The following is a 15,177-nucleotide window of genomic DNA, read 5'->3' as shown; positions in this document are numbered from 1 at the left end:
TAATTGATTCCATCTGGAATCTTGAAGGACAATTCAGTGTTCCCACACACTAAACATAAAATGCAAAGTCAACAAAAATCAAACATCATTGGTTCATCTTAAAAATTACCGCATCAGGGCTTTGGAGGAAATGAGGAAATGAAACTCTTGCAGAGAACTTAGTGATTTAAGTCCAGAAGATGACTGGTGTGTCTTGGAGACTTGCCTCCAGGAATCTGACTGAACACTTGCCATTTCCCAGATAAGTGCAGTAACTACTGGGCAAGAGACAAGACTTCTGTGGAGTAATTCTTCACTTCTATTGAAAATAGGCTCACTGTGCAGAAAGCTATGCAAGATTTATGGCAGCAGACAGTAGAAGAGTAAAAGCAGGCTTAAGTTTTGCAGCCCTGAATTACAAAACCTGAATAAAGCGCATAAATTCCAGTAAGCAGGAAATGAATGTTCATCTGGTGAACTTTGCTCTGAACTGAACACAGCAGTGCATAAAATCTGACATAGGACACAGAAATTTGTCTAGACACTCCCAGCCTGGTTTACTGGCAACAGCACTCCCCAGCCAGGGACTGATCCTGAATAAATTCCTCTGTTCAGACTTCTGAATAAATTCCTCCAGAGAAGGACAAAAAGGAATTTCTGATTACTGATTTCAGACACCAGATATTACATGGTCCTGCAGAGCATGCAATCTGAATATCTGAGTATCAGATACCCTAATCAGGGAACAGACAGTCTGCTATTGTTTCTAGGTGGAAAGACATTGTGGAAAGATGACTGCGGGTAAAATCAGAGGCAATGGAGAAGTTATATTCACATCTTAAGAGAGGTTACAATGGTATGGTAATTTTAGGGAAAAATACAGTTGTGGCTCCCTGGATGGAATGCAGTTGGTGTGTTTGAAACCTGTTCTGGGATGGGTCTCCACATAGTGGGGTTGTTTGCCAGTTTTTCCCAATGTCTTGGGATTTCAGAGCCCTCCTCACCATCTTGCCTTTATTCCCAGCTGTCACGTGGAGCAGCATGTGGAAACAGTCACCAACTTTGTCTGGGCAAGCCACATGTACATGACCTGCAGGGAGTGTCTGTCATCTTGTCCCAGCTGCCACAGGGAACTAAGTCAAGGGGGTGACCATTTTTTGGTGAGAAAAAAAAAACCCTCTCTTCCTGTATACTTTTTAAAATCATTATTGCTGTTCTTGCTGTGCATTTCTTATTCCATTGCTGTTTGCTTTCAATAAATTGTGATCCCAATCCAAAGTCTGCTTTTGTTCCTCCCTTGCCAGAGGGGGCAGAGGGAAGGGAGAGGCTAATTTGGAGTTTAATTTCTGGATGGTATTTAAACCACAGTTAAAAAGTTCAACTCCCTAATAATTTGAGCAGTCAGTGGCATTGCAGGACAGTCCCCTTTAAGAGAGAAGTATATACTTAAGGCATCAGTAGTAGGAGAAAGAGGTTGGGAGGTTTTTCATATTGGGAAAAGCAATTCTGCTTTAGAAGTAGCAGTGGCAAGAACTGGGTTTTTTAGATATATTGACTTGCACATCTTCCTTAAGCCACATACACAGAACCCCCAGAGAACTCTGAATCTCTAGAGGTAGAGTTTTGTACAGCATAGACTAGAAAAAGGCAACTTCTGAGAGAGGCTAAAAACTCAAATCAGCTGTTGGAATAACATGAAAGGTTTTGAAAACAAAGGCCAACTTCTCCAGCTGTGTCTTTGTGAGGCAAATCCATACTTTCAATTCAACAGCTATGAGAGGCTTTCAACAAACACCACATTTTCCCCTTCTAAGTACCCACAGGAAAACCTCCTTCTCCCTCTGGGACAACCTCAAAGGCTTAGTTTTGGATCTACTCCTTGCTGTTCTCAAAAGCTTCCAAACCTGTGCTCCTTGAGACTATCTTCTTGGTATACAGACTGAAATTCCAGGAAAGGACCTGAACTGTGTATATTTGGTTGTGCTGTGAAAAGCTCTCCCTCCATGAGAGGATTTAGTAGGACACAAAACGCAGCGCCCGGGTCAAAGCAAACAGTCAGTCATTTAAAAGCATGCTGAAACACCCACAGAGGAAGCAGCTAAACCCCACACACCACAGACAGACTGTCCTCAAGCCCTGTACAGCCATCTGTCACAGTGAAAAGCTGCTTTTCCCACCTGTGGCTGTGGAGGAGAGCGTTGAAAGCCAATCCATCAGACCAGCTCGTGGTGAAATTGGTAACGTTGACCTGCGGGTACTTGCGAGTCGATTGACGGACCCAGCTCAGCAGAATCATCTCACTGTTTGTCTGCTGCAGCCCAGCCATGATGTTTTTCATTACATCTTTGACCTGCAATAAAGGACAGAATTTGATAAATGATTGAACTTATTAAAAGCTGACTGTTTCTTCTCTTGAAATGAAAAACCTTCAGTTAAATAAATTTCAACCCTAAAGAAAAACTGCTAAGTAATTAAAGATTATATTGTCTCCTCAATATAATGGCAGCAATCTTTAAGCAATCAATGATTGCTCAAAGACAACAGCTACTGACATGCATGAATTCATTCATCCCTGTGCCACAGGTGAAGCAGGGACAGAGAAAGCACATTTGTTAGCATCACTTGTGGTAACAGAGTTCTTTAAAGCTAAGTATTTCTCCTTGTGGTTTTCTTTGATCTGGAAATACATCCTAAGTTAATATAAGACATTCCAGCAAAAGTTGATAAAATGATGAATAGCATAAAGAGTGGATCATGTTTTTGACTTAAAGATACAAAATATATTTGCATACATGTACTTGGATGAAAAGTCAATTTCATTGCATGCACTAAAAGAGTATTGCAAATATTTCAATTTTATTATTATAATGAAGTTTATATTCCTTTTTCACTAGAGAGAGTTTACCAATCTACAGTTATTATTTTACAAAAAGTCTAAAGACTTTTATAAATATTATCCTGGAGTTTGACATAATGCAGTAGATTTTTTATTTCCTAACAATTTCTCTACTAGTTAAAGCACACATAAAACTTCTATTAAGAATTATTTTCCTGTAAAGTAGCACCTTTTAAATCATTTCTTTCCCCATATATCTTTTAGAATAGCAGCTCTTTTAAATTACTCCCTAAGATATAATTTAACTATAAAGTTGCTTATTGCTGCTTATTCACTCAGGGAATATTGCATTTCATTATCATTTTCCCCTTGAATTGCTCTGCTGCCAGTATCAGTCATTCAAAGAATAACATTCATGGCAGAATCTACTTTATGATAAAGTGTGGACCACTTTGAATCTGTAAAAATTGTAAGATAATATGCAGAAGCTGTAATCTGAAAGAACAGTCAACAAAAACAATGAAAATTCTTTTTTTACTATGACATTGTAGAAAAAAAAACAGAGATAACCTTTTAATGCTGAATACAGTCAATTGCTCACTAGTTTCACAGTAATTAATTCAATCATTTGATTTTGTGAAGATATGAATTACTGAAATAACATTTTGGGTTTGCATCTCAGATGCATATTGACCAAAGAGTATCAGGGCCCTTAATTTTCCTTTTGAGACTTAAGTGTAAACTTTACATTATATGTTATTATTTTCTAAGATGGAAGGAGAAATTTATCCTCTAAATTTCATGGGATATGTTCCTGACTTCAGTCTTAGATTTCAATTTGCACTAATGAAAATTAATAAAAATTCAGTCACATAAGAATATTTGTTATTGTTGTCTCCATTTTTACATCAGGAGACAGAAAATAAAGTGTAAGAAAATTAGGAAATATGCTCTTTATTTTTGCTTCGTATGTCTGAGTGGGTGTTTTTAATTTCTTGACATTTTTAACATCTTTACTTTTGAGAGATGCCAAAGCTGATTTACATAATGTAGCAAGAAGATGTGATTTGGCCTCTGTATTCCTAGGCACCTTCACTACTATAAAAATACAGAATCTTGTTTTTTTTCAATAATCTGGATGCTGAAAAAGAAGAAAACTTTGGCAATTAGCATCTGTTGCACAAAACATGCAATAAGACTAGAAAATACTAAACTTAAGGAGATTTGTCCAAGCTAAGATTTCATTGTTTATTTTGGTTTTTATCATATGCTTATATTTACAAATGCAGATTTTTCTGGATATTACAAGGAAGCTCTAACTTTTGAATAATACAACACACATTTGCATTAAAGGATAAGTGAATGAATGCAGGAACACTATATTTAGAAATGGAAGAGTTCATAACACAGAATAGATTATGTGTTTAAGCTGATAGCAAAGAGATAGGAGCTATGTCTATGAACAGAGATGATTAGACAAAATTAGTTAAAAAATGGGCCATCAGGAAGGAAATTTTTCAGAAGAAGCCAGGTAATAAGTCCAAACACAGCATTTATTTTTACTTTTCTGTAAATGAATACAAAACAGCTTCAATCTCACCTTGTTGAGTTAAATATGCTAACAGTAGATAAAGTTTTGCTCTTCTTTTCCTGCATTTCCTTGCAACAGTGAAGACTGTAAAATGTATGATTTTTTGTTGCCTCCTAGGGTAAGTAAGACATTTAAAATAATGGAGTAAAAGAGTCTGACCTCATCCTGAATGCTGAGGCCCCTTCCTGTTCAGTGAGAATTGGTGGATAACTCCATTTTTACAGCTGGAGCCGCCTTGTCCACCTGAGTGTCCTGAGGGGCATCGCCATCCCACCCCACCTTGGTGGCACCATGCCACACCTGCAGCACAGCCCTGCCCTGTCTGCAGGATCACTGGGTCCTGAGGCAGGATCAGTGCCTGAGCACAACAGTGCTGGCTGATATTCTGGTGCAAGGGAAGCTTTTTGAAGGCTTCTTGGTTAAGATGTAGTGCTGGAAAAGTGGCACACAGAAATGTGTTCATGTCAGCCTGAAGAGCTTTCAGACAAACTCCCCCAGCATCCAGGCTCAAATACTGCAGATATTTCAAAGTGCCTCTGCTTCTTGCTGCCAGGTGATGAGTTGACCTCTGCTACTCATTTCTTTTTTACCTCTCCTTTCTAATGCAGTGTATCCTGGCAGGACACAAAGCTTTCAGGTGTAGGAAACTCGGACTTCCAGAGAACAGATATTCTTGCTCTTCCTGGGGAATGGACATATGCTATGGCAAAAGGAAAAGATTAAATTTTGATAGAAGGGGGAGGAAGGACAATACAGACATCACTGCTGTTCTTGTCCCCACATGAAGACATTGGCCAAAAGCAGCACAGCCAGCCCTGGCTCACAGCACCAATGGACCTTTGATCTTCCCACTGCAGGGCCATGTCCTGGAATCTGGGCATATGTTGATGTGTGTGTAAGATGAAAAGGAACACAGCATGATCTCAGGCTCACACCACCTCTCATTCACCTAAAACCAACACTCAGGCATTTTATAAGAAACATTTTATAAGACTGGCACTTGGCTTCAGTATGCCAGACCCTAGAAAAGAGGGAGGGAATAAATAATCTGTAAAGAAAACTGTTCTCAAAGCAAGAATTTTCCATTTTTCTTAATAAAATAGAAACCTTACATCTCCCTGACAGAATCACTTAGCATTTTTTACTTGCTGGATTTCAAGTACTCTGACTGCATAGATTACATTTTTATAGCTAGAACCACTAAACTCTTTCCAAGTACATTTGATAGAACACTTTTAAGGACATTTTCATAGATATTCAAGACACCCATCAAAGTAAAGGATATTCTTTGTTCACTGGTTCAAGGTGGATTGACAGAAGCATTTTATTTCCATAATCAAAAATCAAAATTAAAATGGTAATTCATATTAAAATACTGACGTGCACAATAACCCTGATGCTTTTACTAAGTCTCCAAATGAGGCTGTCAGGGTGTTGAAATGCTCCCCTGTGAAATATTTTCCTTATGTATAGATCTACTATTTTATGATTTTTCCCAGAGAAAGTCAAGACTTGGGCCAAATATTTTTGCCAGGGGTTTTCTTTCATGCTTTACATGAAAATAAGTTCACTCCTAAAAACATAACAAAAGAATTTACACACTGCCATATAGAATGTTTTTCCACTCTCAAGGGAGTTCATCAACAGTTCACAAATTAATAGTTTTCCTTTGTTTTTACTTAAATGTTAATGCTGCAGTGAGGCTGAGATCACAGAGCTGGGAGAAAGAGGGCAGCAGCTTCAAGGAAACAGAGTCTGATGGATTTGGTACCATAAGGAGCTTTGGCAGCAGGTGCTCAACTCAGAACAATGGTTCAATTTCAAGGAAAATTTTAATAACAATCTGTAAAAAAACAGACTAGATAAGAACACAGTCATCACAGGGGATACAGAAAGCCATAATATTTCTACTGCTCAGATGCACTGCCTCTACCACCTCAACCACTGCCTCTCCTCAATGGGACTGCTGATATCCATTTGGATTGGTACTTGTCACAGTCATATTTTCTGGAAAAATCCCTTTGCCCAGGATCCTTCTCCTGGGAAGCTGAGAAGCCTCAGAGAAAAAAGAAAACAATATTATCTCATTTGCTTCTCCTGTGTTTTGCTGCTTTGGAATGTGTTTGGAGATTGTTTATCCAACTGGTGATTGTTTCATTGGTTTCATGTGAATTATTTTGACTTATTGGCAAATCAGTGCCAAGCTGTGCTGAGACTCTGGAAGAGCTCACAAGTTTTCATTATTAATTTTTTAGCCCTCTGTAAGTATCCTTTCTGTATTCTTTAGTATAGTTTAGTATAGTATTCTTTAATATAAAATAATATCATAAAATAATAAATTAGCATTCTGAGAACATGGAATCAGATTCATCATTCCTTCCTTCTTCTGGGAACCCTGCAAATACAATAGGTACTGGCACTGTTCCTTTCAAGCACCTTTCTTCTACCATCTCTTCTCTTAAACTATTTTTATACAAAGAGAGAAAAATTTTTGTGAGACCATCACATTGCCATATGTAAGTACAGTTGTGCCCTTGTGTGGTCCTGCCTGCAGGACATGAAAGTGGAAAAGCTTCTTGCCTGTTGATGTACAACAACACAAGTGCTCACATAAAAAATAACATCATGTCTTTTCATGTTGTTTTTTGTTTTAGATGTAGACAGATGATTTTCCTCTAAGTGACTCTTCTCAGGGTCTGCAAAAGCAGGGCTGGGCCAACAAACACAGACTACACAAGCATGCACTAAATCAAATGGCCTGTGTATTCCTATTCATTTGTCTTTAAGCCTTCCAGAGACTACAAACAAATGTAGTAGTCTTGGTGTTTTACCAAGCTGAGACAAGTGACAGATAAGTTTGGTGACCCTGACTCTGTATGAACAACTTATTGTGTTTCCAGCTGCTTCTTGCCAGGAACAATCTGGGATAGGCAAACCAACAGGAAGAAGAATTTCTTAAGAAATTTACAGCTTTGTGTCACCATAAATTCTGTCAATATGAAAGATCATACCTATCTATAAACAGGGCAGAACAGCCACTAACATATTCTAGATCATGCAATTATACTTCAAAATTTGAAAGAAAATCTGGAAAAGAGCAGACTTTCTCCACAGAGCTGTAAATAAGCAAATTTACTTTGAACTCTTCCAATACTTTGAAGGGAAATAGGTGGCAAACTAAGGGCTCTGAGTGTTTTGGGTTTTTTAAGGAGAAATGCCAAAATATAAATCTGCCTTTTTCTTTTAATTACTCATCATTTAGCAACAACAACAGGGTTATTATTTAATAATGGCTTCTTGTTTTCAATCAGGTTTTAGCTACTCTTTAGAAAAAAAACCTAAAACTAAATTCTAGACAAATTATAATATTATTTACAGAAATTTAAATAAAAAGAGAAGTCCAGAAGGTGCAGGTCACTTTCAGTACTTCACAACTAGAAAAAAATTAAACACTGATGCCAAACTGATTTTTTGCCTTTTTGCTTCTATATATTCTCATATATTTGTAGTTCTATAGCCTACTATAGTATAACTACATAGATTCGTAGCTAGCTTTTCACCTAATCTGTTAGACAGAAAGACAAAATACATTCCTAAAGGGCCTAGTCCTAATCTGGGAACCAAGGTTAAAACAGCATCTTGAGACACTTTCTCATGAATAAAGTATAGTTAGTATCTAAAGGGCGGGGTTCTGGAAAAGGGTGGAACCAAGGGGGGGAATCACCTCATTACCTGTGCTTCTAATTGAGAATGCTTGTCAAGTATGCTAATTTTATAAAAGTATGCTAAATTTATAAAGCTGTATTTGCCCTATGTGGGATGGGTATGTTTCCATACTTGCTGCTGAGGGCTCCAGTTAACCAGCTTTTGAATTTCCTCCTATACTAATATTGCCTCAAAAGTGTGTTGTTTTATTTCTAGATCTTTAGGGCATCACAGAACTCCAAGTATAGACTAAAATTGGACTGAATTAAGACTATGCTGACAAAGAGTCACACTTTTAATCACTGCTGTGTAAAAATGATCCTTGGACCTTTCATCCATGGGTGGTTGAAGCTGAAGCCATGACACCATCACAGGTGCCATCACAGTTATCACCAGGCTCAAGATGAAGCTTGAAATGAATCATTTTTGCACTGCAGACAAAAGGGTTTTGGTTTTGACATGGATGCTGTCAAAAAGCTCATCAGGCTACACCAGAACCTGTGTCTTCTGTGTGTCTGTGCAAGTACATGTTAAAAGAAATGGTGGGAGTGATTGAAAATAAATTACTAAGTATATAGCTAATACTAAAGCACACCGTTAACACTGCTTCAGGATAAAATATGAGGAAAACAAAATATTAATTTGAACATGAGTCATCTCAGTCCATAATTTATTCAAATTAAAACATAATGATTAAAGGATCATTGGTAAAAGTTGTATAGCTAGGTATCATATTCCATCTGCTCTTAATAAGTAATTTAGATCAATTTTATGCAATTAAACTAGGAATATTGAAACAGAGACAAAGGAAGAAGTGAGTTAACAATCTGCAGCTTTTTTCTGTTGCTATTGTCCTGTATAATGAGAATAAAATTGTTCCCTACTCAGATGAATGATACAAATCTTATTTTTGATAGGAGTGCTTCAGTTTTAAAGTCTTTTAAGCTTTGTTTCCCACCACCTTTTATTTTTATTCTATAAAACACTTGTGGATTACTGCTTGGGGAGCATACTCAACACTATAGACAGACTCTTAGCCCAGATTCATACAAACACATGGATTCAGAGCATCTAGATGATAGATCTTTTTGAATTTTGATTTTACTGCCATTTCAGAATTTTTATAAGTTAAGTGTCCTCATCTACCATGCTGGTTTTTATGAGATCCATTTCATATTTCTCCAAAGAGAAAGGAAGCTAAATGAGCCACATCTGCTTCAATAAATAGGCAGTCTAGCAGCTTTTTAATGTTCTAAAAATAATTCTTGGCAGGATGGGTCAGCAGCAAAAAGCAACTGATTTGATTATTTCATTAAAATGGAGAAGTCACTCTTTCTAAGATACTGAAAAGAAATCCACATTGCCTTTGTCTATCCATTTTTGTTAGGATAACTCATATATATCATCTTGCAATATCTGACTGTGATATTACAAAAAAAGTCAAAAAAGTTTCTGCTAATCCTGTAAAAATTATTTTTTCTTCTTAACATTGCCAATATCCTTGATAATATGTTAGCAGGCTGCCATAATATTTGCTGATTTAGCACATTGCAGTGTCTATGTTTACTTTGTAGGTTGTTGCTGGATAATGATGGAGAAAAGATCAGTGGAGTAAAGGTATTTCCTTAGGAAGTAATGAGCAGTGCCACTCACCTGCCAGTGGAGGATTATATTCCAGATCAAACCAAGGGTCAGCTTATGATTTCCATCCACAATATCTGAGCTCCCTATATTTACCAAATCAACCTATTATAGAAACAAAAAATAATTGTAAAAGATTAATAACAAGCATAAGAGGCTGGAAGGAGATGAAGGGATAGGCTAAGGCAAATCTCCCATTTTTTTTCTGTTGTTCCATAAACATACAACTCACATTTTATAAATGCCACAGTTAATGTTCTGGAAAAAACCAGCAGTGATCTGGAGTTCCTATTATTCCAGTTACAGCATGTTGTGAAACATAAAATGAAAAGCAATAGTTATAATAACTTAAATATCACTTATATTAAGCTTCTACAATTACAAATCACACAGACAGAAAAACTACTGTACTCTGCTTTGTACTACCTTACATAATATAATTTTCTGAATGTTAACACTTGCACATCTAGGCACTGTAAGAACCTAAAAACCCAAGACATTATATATTTAAATTAAAATAGAACTTAATTTCCCTTAATTCAATTCCATAATGTATAAAGAAATATACAGGATGTGCTCTGGAATACAGATAAAGCAGTGATTGTGATCTAACAAATCTTTTCCACAACAGTTCATCCAGTAATGTTGTTTTCCATAATTGTATCATGCATTTGTAATTTCATAATGCATCATTATTTACCACCATGGAATTTTCCTTCCTCCACATGGGAAATGATCCTTCACCCTCCCCCAGTTTTATACTATCTGAATAAGGAAGCCAAACTCAGGGTTATAAATGGAAGACTTTAAGCTGTTCTGCACATTTGGATAGAATCATGACTCTAAAATTGGCATCCTTGCTGTTTCATAGATGCAATTTTTCATGGTCAGAACTGATGATTTTTATTGCAAAGTGCCCCATTCCTTCACAAACTACATTCTGCAGTCTCTAGTGCAGTTCTGAAGTTATTTGAAGTTGCATCTGCAAATTTAATAAAATTTTCACCCTAAAAACAAGATGCTTTATTTTAATTTTTAGTTCTTTTTTTCCCTGCATCTATGTATAGGTCATTTTTACAAACCAAAAATCAGATATTTTATCAAGAACTCTAGAACTCTTAAAGAGCTCTTTTCTTTAAGAATTCCACATTTTGTATTAAAAGCACATGAGACTGGCTATCTATTTTAACCATCAATGTCTTGGAACATTTCCCTAAATGGAACTTAGACTTTGCATGCTAAATTTAAAATGGAATCCCCTGCAGCAAGTGACACCCTACAACTAGGGTTTATTAGGGCAGTGCCTGCATATTCTACAGACCAAATCCATTCTTGGAAGGGGAAGCCTGAACACCCAGAGCCCACGTCTCTTTTACTGAAGCAGAGGAACATTGCCCAGTTTGCCAGAGACAGGTCTCAGCCTATACCGGGGCAACCTCCTGCCCCTTACATCCCCCATGCCCCTCCCTCAATACTTTCACTTTTCTATGGGAAGAAAAAGCCTATGAAATGGATTGACTGGAAGCAGTAGCATTGTTCAGTGTTACCACCCAGAACCCCAGAGCAAAGATATCAGCAGAAAAATCTGGACTAGTCACAGGCTTTAATTCACTTTAGAACCATTGATTTTGCATTCTTGAAGTCCCAGAGGAATAATTTGTCAAATTATTGAAGCTTAAGGAAGCTATTTCAGAGGCAGGTCTTTTGACTTCATATAGACAAGATACAGTATATCTTTATATATACTGTACCAATTTTTATATCGTTTACAAGGTTTTCATTACATGAATATAATGGCCACTGGATGACCACTTCACTTTCTAAAACAATGTTTCTTCTTCTATCTTCTAAAATTGGAATACTCTCTCTTTTCTTCCCAGATTTGAAAAGGACTTTCCAGATTTGTGTTCTGGAAAATGAGTGAAGAACACCCCAGTGGGTTCATCGGAAAGGTACTGAGTACTTAAAAAAGTATTTTCTATGATTATTTGTAACCAGTTTTCCCAGAAGCAAAACCTTCTTGTATAGTGTGAAATAATGTATTGATGATTTTTTTCCCCAATAGTGTCAAATTTTGCAAATTTTGAACAATTAGAAACTTTTCCTTTTATTTCTTTACATCAAATACCATTAAAAAAATAAAAATCAAGCTGGAGGTCTTTATGTCAAGGGTCACATTCTCATTTATGTACAAATCTTTAGGTGGATTACCTTAGATTTATAAAATCAGTAACTTTATTCAGCACTTGAAATCAAGCATTACTGACCTCCTGCAGCTATCAAGAAATCCAATATAATATACAGCACAGAATACATTATCTCTGATTCGTCACCTCTTACTGTGAAGTTTAAGTAACTGTTATAGTTTTTTTTTAATTTATTCTTGAGGAGAGTTATGATAAAATTAGTGGGCCAGACGAAATGTCTGCTAAAATTATGGGTCCATTAGAATCCCTGCATAAGGAAGACCATATGAGAATATTTAATCAAGAATGATTCACAGAATACTGGCTTGAAAAATCAATCTTTACAAAGTAGAATTGAAAGTGATATTGATATGATTAGTGTTTTGAATCATGAGAGACAGTTGCCTTTGAAACTTAATAAAAAAATATTGTAGGAAAAGCCTTGGGTTTTCAGGGTTCATAATTGTCAGAGATTGTGAGTAAATATTTTGATAGGCAGCATCTTGTAATCAGCTATGTTTGACTTCTTGTATTTAACTTTTAAAAATTTATTTTATACACCCTTCATTAGAATAAAATCATGCAGGTTGATCTGGCTTCAGACAGCATCCATTACAGATATATTAGACAAAATTCACTGGAAGAGGATTTTAAACCCCTTAAAACACATTTGACCCTGATGCGGAATGGGAAAGTATCCAATCCACATTGATAAACCTTCTTTGACTCCAGTACTTTTATACTATAGACCAAGGTGTTTGATTCAACACCTATAAAGCATTTTGTGTGCTGTCTACAGGCTGTTCTGAGCCTGTCTGGCTGAATACTTACATTATTTCTCTGCAAAAAGTGGATTGCTTTGTTGACATTGTTCAGAGCATGAACTTTTGTGGAGCCCTTTTCTTTTGCCTACAAAGAAAATAAACCAAACATTACTGTCCATAATCAGAATGTAGAGTACACTATCTGTAACTCACATCTTATATTACACCTGTACTTTTCTATTTCACAAATTTATGAGAATACAATACTAACATACACTGGGATTATGCAGCTACCAACATAAAATAAAGTTAATTGTGAAACAAACTAGATCCAGAGTTAGAAGGTAACTTTCAGTGAAGGAATCATTAAAATGCATATAAAATTAGCTCATTCCAGATTCCTTTTATCATGATTAGTTGTCTTCTGCATGGCACAATTTAAGAACATTGCTATGGCAACTAAACAGATAAGCATCAGTTTGTGTAATATTTATGTACAAGTGCATTATCTCTGGATTTTGATTCTCAGTCTCCCAGCCTTCTTATGAGAAGATGCTATAGTTACAAATTCCAACTAGGAACACAAGAGAAGGCATTAAAAAATGTGTGTGACTGTGTCACTTTAGAATTTCCAGGTTAATAAAAGCTAGCAGTTCTCTCTTTTCAGACAAGTACAATCAGACAAGTGGACCATATATACAACATTAGAAAATCATTCTTATTCTACACATTAAATTCTATTCCAGCTAAAATCCAGATATCTAAATGAACCCTGCCTCAGTCATGTTTCTTAGTGGCACACTTAGTAAGTGCATCCAATAAAGCAGAATATTTTCATTTCAATTATAGGCCTTGCAAAGTGTTATTGTCTAATACAGCTCTCAGTCACAATGGTTCCTCAATTTCAAATGAAACTGAAACCTAATTAGACACCTAAAAATAGTTTTCACAGGTCCTCATCAATGGAAGAAATTGGTGAATATCAACTACTACAATTATCACAACATTAAAACTTCAATTTACAGTAAATGTGTTACAAAGCACATACAAGTTTTTGGCCTGTAAGGCATTCCAGGAGCTCCAGAAGTCTTCGTCCATCTCGAAAATCATTAAAAAGGTCTTCAATGTGACGTCTTCCAAACTGAAATGAAACAATCCCTCTGGTTAGTTCAAATGCCAAAAACAATAATTAAAAAAAGACCAGAAAGCTGTAAAAAGCCAGCATCAGAATATACATGGAATGTAGGACACAAAGTAAAAGAGCTAAATACATTTAAGCTCACAGGATTCTTACATATATATCTGTCTTAAACAGGGTTCTATTGTTTAAGAGACAATGACGCTTACTTTATTTCAAGTACATGTCATTATTTCAAACAAATAAGCCAGAACTAAATACTAATATATCTAGAAAACAAAGAAGACTTTGCAATCAAGGTGCAAATCAGGAAAAAAAATAGGAACAATAATTAAAAAAAAAAGAAAAACAAGAAAAGAAACAAGAAAAAAAACCCGCTCCAAACACAAAGGAAATGATTTAAAATTTAAGTGCCTAGTACAAGCTCCATGTGTCAGAAAGAACACTGGAAGTACACAGAGAGAGATGAGCCAGACTTACCCTAGTCAGGATCTTAGAAACAGATCTATGTTCATAGGCCATGGAATTGTACTGGATTGTGGCCTTATTTCTCTAAGTGGCTGACAGACAACTCACATTTTGTACTTAGCATCAGTGAAAGATGAAAGGAAATACTTGTGATTTTTCCCCATATGACAATGTTAAAAAAATCACTCTTTCTAAAATTCAAACCAATTTTTTGATCTGATGCTTTGACTAAAGCATGAAATATTAAAATATAGACATATTTTTTTATAGTCTAGTCACTGAGCAAGTTTTATATGCACCTCTAAATTTTTAGATATTTTTGTATGTATGAGAGCATTGAGAACCATAGTAAAAAGTAGTGATTATTCTGTGCCATGCAAAATAATTTCACATGTCCACATATTTTCTAATTTGTGAAGTTTGATGGATGCTTTGATAGATTTGAGAGCAAGTGTCTGTATTCCAATTTTCTAGAACTGATGCCATGATGACCTACATTGCACATCTTCCATTTTTACCACAGAGCAATGTAAAATTGAGAGAAAATTTGTGTTATAGAGAAAACATTTGCTTTCCTGTAAGCAATGTTGTTCTGGTATTTACTGCAACCCTCACTAGAGCTGGGAATTTTATGAAAAACATATTTTGTTAGGAAGTACCAATTCCTTTGGAAGGTTACTTGAACAGAGGACAGAATTAAGGACAGTATTCAGTTTGAAATTATTTTTTTCTCATCAACACATAGTTATGGGTACAGCACTGACTTGAGTGCATTAGCTATTTTACCATGACCTTTCTCTCTGACTGCGCTTCTGAAGCAAAAGCTCCTTTCAATCCCTTCAGTTTTTGGTAAGGCCTTGTTTCTCTTT

The 15,177-nt window shown here is 36.0% G+C and overlaps 1 protein-coding gene across 9 annotated transcripts in view; it reads right to left on the bottom strand.

Annotated features, from left to right (window-relative positions):
- Window positions 1-15,177, bottom strand: part of DMD (dystrophin) — a 1,148,686-nt gene that overhangs the window by 773,978 nt on the left and 359,531 nt on the right. For all 9 annotated transcript variants that reach the window (XM_071430346.1, XM_071430344.1, XM_071430345.1 and 6 more), the window contains exons 3-6: window positions 13,751-13,843; window positions 12,770-12,847; window positions 9,765-9,857; window positions 2,157-2,329 (exon numbers count right to left, since the gene is read on the bottom strand). In XM_071430346.1, the coding sequence (XP_071286447.1) occupies window positions 2,157-2,317 (161 nt within the window). In that variant the 5' untranslated portion in view covers window positions 2,318-2,329; window positions 9,765-9,857; window positions 12,770-12,847; window positions 13,751-13,843. The remainder of the gene's footprint in view (window positions 1-2,156; window positions 2,330-9,764; window positions 9,858-12,769; window positions 12,848-13,750; window positions 13,844-15,177) is intronic.

Source organism: Agelaius tricolor, unplaced genomic scaffold, assembly GCF_023055355.1.
Source record: "Agelaius tricolor isolate 1412-34295 unplaced genomic scaffold, bAgeTri1.0.p SCAF_7, whole genome shotgun sequence".
Taxonomy (NCBI): Eukaryota; Metazoa; Chordata; class Aves; order Passeriformes; family Icteridae; genus Agelaius; species Agelaius tricolor.
Note: the sequence above shows the minus strand (reverse complement) of the source record. Positions and strands in the feature narration are given on the sequence as shown.